The 10,777-nt window shown below is 47.6% G+C and overlaps 1 protein-coding gene across 4 annotated transcripts in view; it reads right to left on the bottom strand.

The window, feature by feature from the left end:
- Positions 1 to 10,777, bottom strand: part of Tbcd (tubulin folding cofactor D) — a 161,312-nt gene that overhangs the window by 28,399 nt on the left and 122,136 nt on the right. For all 4 annotated transcript variants that reach the window (XM_055592661.1, XM_055592658.1, XM_055592659.1 and 1 more), the window contains one exon: positions 7,481 to 7,512. In XM_055592661.1, the coding sequence (XP_055448636.1) occupies positions 7,481 to 7,512 (32 nt within the window). The remainder of the gene's footprint in view (positions 1 to 7,480; positions 7,513 to 10,777) is intronic.

Here is a 10,777-nt window from a genome sequence, read left to right as displayed (position 1 = left end):
AGGTTCTGTAAGTGTTAAGGAAGTGGCCTCAAGTCCAGAGGTGTAAGGGAGGTGAGTACTTGGGTCACCCAAGTACAGGGTAGGTGAGCACCTGGGGTTCCGAGATACAGAGCTGGTCAGCACCAGAGATCCACGGGTGTGGGGCAGAGGGGCACCAGGGACCCATGGGTGGAGGACATGTGACAGACATAAGGGTTGTAAAAGACATAGGGCTCAAGGTCACTATGGAAGCACAGTGCAGGGCAGCTCCACGCTGCAGGTGGTGAGAATTAAGAGCGATAAAGCTGCTCTCAAGACAGGTCCGAGTGGGGTTTGAGCCCACAGTTCTAGTACATGCAGCCATCTGTTAGTGCTGTTGTGCTGATTTGTGACATCGCAAAATGACAGCTGCACCCACCGGTAGGATCACAACTGTTTGGCATGGGGCTTAATTACCCAGAGATGACAGGTCAAGGTTCTGGGTCAGATGCAATAGCATCTGCAAACCTCCATCAGAGGAGGAGCCTGGTGGGAGACCAGCCAAAAGCAGCCATTGCTCAGAGCCGTCAGTCTCTGCCAGATAGACCCTGCCTAGTCCATCAGCAGTCCTGACCACCCAACCTTAGGTGCACACACCTGCCTCTCCCTTGTGCTGGCCATTCCCACTTGCTTTTCCACATTATAGCATCATATGACAATGCAGAAAAGAATTTTAAGTGTCAATTTCGTTTATCTACAAGACTAGAATCTCATGTCAGCCAACAGGATAGGAATGAAGTCTCCATTGTAATGAAGAGGACCGAGAACAGACACAGGTGACACAGGTGGGCACAGCCAGGCTCTCTCCTTATGCCTCCCGCCCGAGGTGACTACTCAGTCTCTCCTCACACTCGCTCCTCAGTGCCTTCACACACGGGGCAACTGGCATAGCCGCACCAGGTAACTTACACCAGGGGAGACAACCTGAAAGATGAGCTCCTCTGACGCACCCGTAATTGGTATTCCAGCCACCAGTTCACGAGAGACCTGGTTTGCCCCAGTGAAACAGGGGTCTAGGCTACTCCTTGGGGCCGTCTCACTTGTTCCCCAAAGCCGTTACTTAGGTACGCTCCCTCATATGCCCCCAGAAGGACCACTCAGCCCTCCCACCTCATACCTGTTCCCCTGTTCACCAGTGCCTGCTTACCCTCCTCCTCCTCCTCACACTGCTACAACAGCCCAGCTGGTCTCGTCACATGCACTACACTAAAATGAAAATAGGTTTAGTGGTTTTTCTTCTGGATAGTTTGCAATTCTTTAAAAACTATATGAGAGTGTACAGCAAATGCATGCCCTAACACCCTGCTGACCACTCAACATGTTGCGTTTTGACTGTCACCTCCAATGAGAGCACGATGCTTTCAACAGACATCTTTTTTCTAAGTCCACTACCAAGTATCCAGTCCACCTCTCCTTCCCACCCGAATATCCATGACAGCAGGCTTCATACATTGGGGTACCAGAGCAACAGTCTCAAGAGCACATGTTCATAGTGTAGACCCTCATCCAATCAGCTGAGGGGCAGCTCAGGAACCCTAATGGCCCTCAGAGTAAAGCCCATCTTTTCCATACCTTGTGATCCACAAGTGTCAAAACTAAGGCATGGCCCATGACAGCTACAATGGGGAGAGGGCCAGCAGGAAAGAGACCTCTAGAAGCATTGGTACCTTTGTAGATGATCCTGTGCCTAGCAACAACAGAACCACCCTTGCAGAAGCTCTTCCACAGATGTGCAAATGCTATAATATGGATACAAAGCAGTCCGTTCACTCTCCTCCCAGATGGACCAAGCTGACCATTCTCTTGAATGCAAAGCAGGTGGCTGTACACACACCTGCCAGAGTAAGACCGCCCATCAACCCAGCAAACTTACAGGGTGCAGAAGAGACAGTGGGCATACTTCCAGGTAAAACCCACACCGCAAATGCCAATAAAGAATCACAGCACTTTTCCTCCGTGAGACAACCCGGGCCTGTTTCTGTCACGTTCCAACATACTTCTGTCGCTAGGACAGAACCCCGCCCCCATCGCAGCGCCATGTGCTTTCCACTCAATGAGGGAAGCCTGAAAACTGAACTACTCTGACTGATGCAAAACTACCATTTCCCAACCACCAGTTCACCGGCATCTGGCCTGCCCTGGATCCCTTCTCCCAATCCCTATTTTAACTGCCGTTTTAAAGAGCCTTTCTACTACATGGGAGATACATGCACCAATATTTATTACTCATATCTGTGTATTTATATTTTGTCTATGAACTTTTTACATAATACATTCTTCCACACAGCGACAACATGTTTCGCTTCATTTCTGTGTTAAGGAAGTACTATTAATTATGCTAGGTGGCATAATGCAGAAGCTACAAAACCAAACCATCTTAGCAGTCAGAGAAACTCTGCTGACATGAGACCTGCTTCAGAAATCTGCAGGTGCTGGGGAGCAGGGAAGTATCGACAGTAGGCTCCATTTCCCCCTCACAACTCTGCCAGCATTCCCACAGGCCTACTAGCAGAACAGACAGCAGGCAGGACCCTGCCCTAAGGCCTTGCCTACCAACTCCCCTGAAAACACGCCCAACAGCAGTAAACCGCACCCCATAACCTGTGCTCCATTTCCTGCCCACAACCCCGCCTGTATTCCTGGAGGCCTACTGGCTCCAGGGATAACAGGGAAGACACTCCCTGCTCCCTGCCAAGCCCATGCCCACCACCTCCTCTGAAAGCACGCCCAACAGCAGTAAACTGCACCCCATGCCCTGCCCCACAACCCTGCCTGCTTTCTCAGAGGCCACACAGGCACCAGGGACTCCTGGCAATATGGGTCTCAGAGGCAACTTTAGGACACAAAAATCCTAGTGAACACATCCTACAATAAGATCTGAAGCCTCACGGGTCACAAGAACCCAGGCCACTCAGGTCATAAGATTGAGAGGAAAGAGAAACCAAGGGGGAAAACATGCAAAATCCACAATAATCAAAACACTAAATGTACAGAATAAAGGGAGAACTTTAAAAGCTGCAAAGGAAAAAGGTCAAGTAATATATGAAGGCAGATCAATCAGAACCACATCCACCTTCTCAACAGAGACTCTAAAAGCCAGAAGGACCTGGGCAGATGTCTTGCAGTCTCCAAGAGACCACAGATGCCCTGACTACTATACCCACCAAAATTTTCTCAATCAACATAGATGGAGAAAACAAGATATTCCATGACAAAACCAAATTTAAACAGTATCTATCCACAAATCCAGACCTACAGAAGATACTAGAAGAAAAACTGGAACCCAGGAAAATACAGGAAATAAATAAATCCACACCAGCAAAACCAAAAGAAGGAATGGACACACACACACAATCACCACCAACATCAAATAATCATTAATAATCATTGGGCATTAATATCTCTCAACATCAATGTAACAAATTCCCCAATAAAAAGACACAGGCTAACAGAATGGATGTTTAAACAGGATCCAACATTCTGCTGCATACAAGAAATACACCCCAGCAACAAAGATAGACATTACCTCAGAGAACAGGACTGAAAAAGGTTTTCCAAGCAAACCCAAGAAGCAAGCTGGAGTAGCCATTCTAGTATCTAATAAAATAGACTTTCAACCAAAACTAATCAAAAGAGATGGGGAAAGGCACTTCATACTTGTCAGAGGAAAAAGCCACCAAGATGACACCTCAATTCTGAACATCTATGCTCCAAATGCAAGGGCACCCACATTTCTAAAAGAAACATTACTAAAGCTTCAATCACCCAGCAAACCCCACACATCCTAGATACCCAGACGATGGTGCACCACACCACAAGGACACTTGCTTAACTATGTTCATGCAGAGAACATGCATGGGACAGACAGGCCCTCTGTACATGTGTAACAGATGTGCAGCTTGGTCTTCATGTGGGTGTCCTAACAGCAGGAGCAGGGGCTGGCTCTGACTCTGTTGCCTGCCTCTAGATCTCTTTCCCCTAACTGGGTTGTCTCGTCTAGCCTCAACAGGAGAAGATACACCTCGCCTACTGCAACTTGATATGCCAAGGTGGGTTAACATCTATAGGAGGCCCCCTTTTTCTGAGAAGGGGGGAGGAAAAGTGAAAGGGAGGGACTGGAAGGAAAGGAAGGAGGGGGAGCTGGATCAGAATATAAAGTAAATTAACTAAATAATAAAGCAAAACCAAAAAATAAACAGTAACTTGTGCATCGATGCAACTGGAATTATCATACCACTTGTCTTTACCTTTGTGCAAATTTGAAAATTTCCAAATCAAGTAACATGTTAAAGAAATAATGTCTTCAAGTCTTTTTGAAATTTTTCTGGTTATATTTTTCAAACTCAAGTTTTTAAGGAATCACAAGATGGTTTGGACTCTGTGTGAGGCAAGAATACAACATTTGATTCTTTCCCATGACCAAGAGCAGCAATATCATCCATCCAATGAAAAGCCTTTCACAGAGACTGTGAACACTCTGACGTGAATTCAATCCCACGCTCCACAGTCACCCTGTGTCCAGGAAATAGCGCTCTTTTCTGAACAGTTTATGAGATGTTTACAGTGCTGGGAATCTAAGTCCTCATTATTTCTATGGGTTTTTGTTTGTTTGGTTGGTTGGTTGGTTGGTTGGTTGATTGGTTTGGTTTTTCAAGACAGAATTTCATTGTAGTCCCGGCTGTCCTGGACTTGCTTTGGAGACCAGGCTGGCCTCAAACTCACAGAGATCCACCTTCCTCTCCCTCCCAAGTGCTGGGATGAAAGGCCTGTGTCACCGTGCCCAGCGGTCCTCATTATCTTTAAAATTGCTTTTCTTGGAGGTCTGTCCTACATATGAATTTTAAGTATATTTTATCAGCTTAGAAAAAGAAACAAAAAGGCCATGCCATAAGAAGATGTTAAAAAGGCTGGAAAGGTGGCTCAGCTGACAGGAATGCTTACTGCTCTTCCAAAGGACTGGAGTTCTCAGCACCCGTCTCAAACAGCTTACAACTTCCTGTAACTCCACCTTCAGGGATCTGCTGTGTTCTTCCACACTCACATGCACATACCACTGACACAAATACACACAGACACAAAAAGAATCTTTCCAAAAGATGTTCGTCATCGCCAGATGAACAGTGACAGGAGCCACCCGCTGTCTGCAAGTGCTAGTAACCCTAGCACCCAGGAGATGGGGGCATCACGGCAAGTCTGAGGCCAGCAGGGCCTACAGCAGTGGGGTCCAGGCTGGGCAGAGCTATATATGAGACAGTGGTGAGACAATCATACTGTGGTCTAGGGAGCAAGACGGCACCCTGTCCACATCCTGGCTCCAAGAGCATGGTATTACAAAAGACATCACCACTGGGAGCAGCTCACAAAGACACATAGCTCTGCTACTAATGGAACTTACCGTGAGTTAGTAGGTGTTTCAAAGTAAGAAATTTGTTGTTACTGTTGTTTTGCTTTGCTAACAGGGATCTAAGAAAAGTCACACTCCCATCTTGGCCAGAGGCCGTATGGCTGCAGTTCCAGCATTCCACATTAACCATCAGACCCAGACCCCTCAGCTGACATGTGCAAGACAAAGTGGAGCTGGTGCCTCTGCACATCTGAAGAAAGTGGCTGTTGCGGGCTCAGGCCCCGTGGCGTAGCTGAGAGGCGTGAAAGGGACACAGAAGGCAACAAAGACCTGTCGTCTCAGCGGTGGGTGCCTGAAACTGAGTGCGCTTTCCTGAATTCAGCTGGCAATCTCCAAAGGTGCAGCACAAGTGTGGCTCAACCTGGCCCTCCTGATGACCGTCTGACCAGGAGCCCACCAGTAACTCAGACCTATAGAAACAGCCGTTTATGGAAGCTCAGATGCAAGAAAAGCCTCTATGCTGGCAGCATCACCAGGAGCAACATCAGTGAGAACCAGCTCCAGACCGTGAGGTTAGCTGCTACCCAGTACACTGATAACAGACTTCAAACACTCAATCTGAATGTATTGCTTCAAAACAAACAAACAAAAGAAAAGAACAGAAAGAAAAACTCATTGCTTTACCACAGGAAGTCCTGATAGCACAGGAGCCGCTGAACCTCACCTGAGAGCCACAGGGACAGCTATAGAAAGGCTCTTAAAGCTTTACCCCCTACTCAGCTTTTCTTCAACCACTTCCCGGTGTGGGGAGTTCTAACCCACTGATTCCAAAACAGCTCTTAATCTATGAGCAACTGAGATCTATGAGGGGCAGGACATATGTGTCCAGTAGCTCCAAGACCAAGATACTATGGGTCCTCACCATGTCCGCTCCAGGCACAGCAGAGTCCTCTAGCTGCCACTGGCCTCAGTACTCTCTATTTTATACATGTGTTCACTGCCTTCCTCGGGAAGTTCTGGATGAGGGGTTCCACCGCGTGGCACATCTAGCACACAGATCTTGTCTTCCTGTATGAGACTTCTGCAGACACTGCTTGGGCTCAGTTCTGGTTTTCCTTGGCACTGGCCACTCCTTTGTACAGGCAGTCTGGGACACATACTGAGCAACCTGTCAGGACCCCTGTGCCTCTAGGTACTGTTGCCTCTGCTCTGCTCTGAATGTCAACTGCCAGCCAGCTCTTGGTGGCAAAGGTAACAAGCATGAGAGCACTGCGGCAGGCACCGCTCTCAAACCGATCCAAGGAGCCTCAAGCTCTCTAGCTGTGGCCAGAGCGAGCTCTCCATCCTAATGCGGAGGCTCTCGAAGACTACCCATGCATGAGACTCTGACCCCCGCACGGGTAATAGCAGGACTCACAGCAGACCTGCCTGTAACCTCCACAGCCGAACACCCACACCCTCTGAGTGTAGACTGTATACAGCCTCCAGATGACCAGGCTATGAGGGCAGGGAGAGGGCTCTCCCCCAGGGCAGCCAGAGCCCACTTGGAACTGCTGCCTGGACTTGCAGGGCAGTTCAAGGGTGACACTGACAGTTCTGACTAGTCTCAATGTGGGCCAAACCAGCACACCAAAACCTGCTACCCACCCAAACCAGAATCTCAGCCACCAATGTGGCCAGTACTGGCCAGGATATCTGGGGATACCCTTCAGATAAGCCAGCAAGAACCTGAGTTTGCTGTCACATTCAACTAACTAGGGATCTCACGTTACTACGTTGTGAAATCCCTATGGACACTAACATACCATCTGGGAAACAAGCACTCCTTGCTCTGCAGCACTTAGTGTAAAGAAGAAATCTGCAGCTGACCCACCCACAGCTACCAATCCTACGGCATGCAAGACAGATCAGAGCCCCAGAGCTGTGAAATGGAGTAATTGAACATACTAGAGCATGGGCAGAAAGAAAAGCATGTTCACAGACTCCCGGGACAAGCCAAGGGCAGGATCTCCAACAGAATGGAACAGTTACCACCCATTACTGGGAGGCCTGGCCTGGCCTCAGGACATGCTTCCCCCTAATGGAATGAAGGACAGCAGCATATGGCACCAGACCTACCTGCTTGTCTCATAAGCTCTCCTCCCAGACCCCTGAAAACCAAAGGAAATAGACAGTTAAAATCTTTTACACATAAAACACCCCACCAAGCCATAGATACAACTTCAGGCACCAAAAACTATGACAGTTTTAAATAGGAGATTTCGTTCCTAAAAGTATGAGCTACGTTTTTTTTGGGGGGAAAAAAGGAAGGAAGGAAAGAGAGAGAGAGAGAGAAAGGAAGGAAGGAAAGAGAGAGGAATGAAGGAAGGAAGGAAGGAAGGAAGGAAGGGAGGGAGGGAGGGAGGGAGGGAGGGAGGGAGGGAGGGAGGAAGGAAGGAAGGAAGGAAGGAAGGAAGGAAGGAAGGAAGGAAGGAGAGAAAGAGAGAGAGAAAGAAAGAAAGAAAGAAAGAAAGAAAGAAAGAAAGAAAGAAAGAAAGAAAGAAAGAAAGAAAGAAAGAAAGAAAAGAAAGCACTATGACAAGACCATCCTCTGGCAGACTCCTGGCCTTTGGGCTTTCACAGGACAGTTGGTCATCACCGACAAAGAACACAGAACAAATCCCAAATGCTGCTTAGCCACACTTTACAACAATACCAAGATGATCTTCACATGGTACAATAATGCTCATCCATCAGCTTTCCTGCCTGCCAGAAGCTACCTGACCAGTAGTGCTACCAGCAGGAGATGGAAAGCGCTCAAATGAGAAAGCAGCACTGGCTTGGGAGGCTTTGGTTCCTAGGCCAAACACGAACAAAATCTGCATTAAACAATTAGGAAGCCAGGGAAAAAAAGAAAGTGGGATACATGCAGACTCTGGAAACCTGCACAGCATGGCGGCTTCTAGTCCCTCAGAGCATCACCACAGAAATTCCCACGGGCAGATGTAGGTGAAGCCCAGGTAGAACCCTGGCTGTCCTGTCAAGACAGGCTGGAAAGAGAAGGGTGGGCAGTGGGTGAGGCCATCAAGGCCAGAGAGCCTACAGCATGGGTACGAAGAGCAGGTGAGGACTGTGGCTGACACTCAGCCACATGTGCCAGGGTGGACTCTAGCCTAGAAGAAAGCACAAGAAAGAAGGCAGGACGCGCCTGAGATCTACTCAGGCTGAGAGCAATCTCCATCAGCCAGGAAGGAAGGGCCATGGCAAGATGCTCATAGTAGCTGTGTATCAGAAGCAGGCTGGCACTGCTTTGGACAAAGGCTTTGATGTAGTCTTATTCAATCAAAATCATAATTTTATACACACACACAGACCAAGTCCAAAAATGGAAATTTAATGGAGAACTACCAGGAAAACATGACCACAACTAAAAGAGTCAACAACACAGAAATACTCAAGCTGATAAAATCCACACATGAGGTCATTAATGCAAGCACTATATGCTCATATTGTCTAAAAGGATGGAAGTAAATGTAAGGCAGAAGGAGGAGGGAAAGTGGAGGAAAGACAGAGAAAATGAAGAAATTTTTAAGAGTTTGCATATGTAAAAAAAAAAATCGTGACAAATGTAATTAACCGAAGAGTTAAAAGAGCAGAAGAAACATTTTAACCTAGAGCAGCAGAAAGCTGGGAAAGGCATGGACTGCAGAGACCAAGGGGGTGGTCCCGAGGTGACAGAGCACCGTGATAGTCTGTCTACCCGAGGGTGGTAGTTACAGGCTCTGCCGCTGTCAAAGTTTGCCAAATCTTATAAATTAAAACTGATGAGCATAATCACCGTATGTAAACTATTCAAAGAGCTTAATAAATCTACAGGACAGACAGCACATGTGCCTTCCGACACTGCTCAGAAGCACCCTGACTGACCTCTGCAGCACGGCCACCGCCATCCACACAGGGTGCCGAGGCTCCCGTCTGGGGACCCTGACACCGTGGCTTACGAGCTCTCCAACTAAAACCACATTGTTCTCCTAATCTTCATACTACCTCAACAGCGGAGCCTTAGGCAAACACTGTAAATGGATCAGAAAACTATTTTTATATGAATGGGTGTTTTGTCTGCATATATTTCTGAGTGCCATTTGCAAGCCTGGTGCCCATGGAGGCCATGAAAGGGCACTAAATCCCCAAAACTGAAGTTACAGATGGTTGTAAGCTGCCATATGGATGCTGGGAATTGAAACTGGGTCCTCTAGGAAAGCAGCAAGTGCTCTTAACTGCTGAGCCATCTTTCCAGGTCCCCAAATTAAACTATTTTAGTAAGTTTTCTGGAAGCCATTTCATTTTACTGCTGGGGAAAAAAAAAAAAAAAGCAAAGAATTTTTACTCAAACCTGCACAGGTTCAGAAGCAGACTATATATAACAAAAGCAAGCAAGAAAAACGTTTCAAAGTCCTCACAGAAAGAAGTGGTTAAGATGCTGAGCCTTATGTGACAGACAGTTCTGACAGGCCCAGAGGCCCCTCAAAAGACCGCAGGCACTGCACGACTCACTGCCTGCACCCATCATCTCTGCCTGCTCCCAAAGGCGGGAAAGAGTCAGTAAGGTGCACAGGAGGTGAGGCTTCCCACTTCAAGAGTACAGGACAGCAAGTGCTCAGTCCTGTACCAAAAAAGAAACAACACGGCAAGAAATTAAACAGCGAGAGGAAACCAGGGAAATCCTGCATCTTACAGAACCAAATCCAGAATATACAGAACTCTCACTGCTCAACAAGACAGACAGTGAATATTTTTAAGAAACCGAATGAGGGCTGGACATGGTGGCATACGCACTTGGGAGGCAGGAAGATCTCCGTGAGTCTGAGGCAAGCCTAGTCTCCACTGGGAGTTCCAGAGTAGCCAAGGCTACATAAGAAGACCCTGTTTCGAAGGGCGGGGGACAAAATGGGCCACTCCCCAGGAAGACAGGTAGTGCTCATCACCACAGGGCACTCAGCATCACCTGGTCACTGGGACACGTAAATCACACACACAAAACAAACTAGGAACAGTATCACCACAGTACACCACTGCAGAATACAAAGATGGTGGTGTGAAAAAGGCTAGGACACAGGGCTAAGAGTTGGGTTGGGTGATCTATGAAGAAACCTAGCAGAAACCTAGCAGATCTTAAAAATATACACCCACCACATGACCCAGCAAAACCACTCCTGAGGCACCCAAGAAAAGGGATCCCCATGTACACCAAGACACATGCTGATATGCCCAGCAGTTTCATTCCATACTGTACCATGAATTGAGATGACACCCAAAAATGCACGTTGTTTCTTGTGGAACAGAAAAACAAAAGCAAACAAACAAAACAGGCATGAAAGACTCCCAGCACAGGAGAATTGCCAGTGGAGCAGGGCCAAGTGTGGTGGTGTATGTCTT

Source organism: Psammomys obesus, unplaced genomic scaffold, assembly GCF_907164565.1.
Source record: "Psammomys obesus unplaced genomic scaffold, mPsaObe1.curated_primary_1811, whole genome shotgun sequence".
Lineage (NCBI taxonomy): Eukaryota > Metazoa > Chordata > Mammalia > Rodentia > Muridae > Psammomys > Psammomys obesus.
The sequence above is the reverse complement of the archived record's forward strand: the minus strand, read 5'-3'. Positions and strand labels throughout refer to the sequence as shown.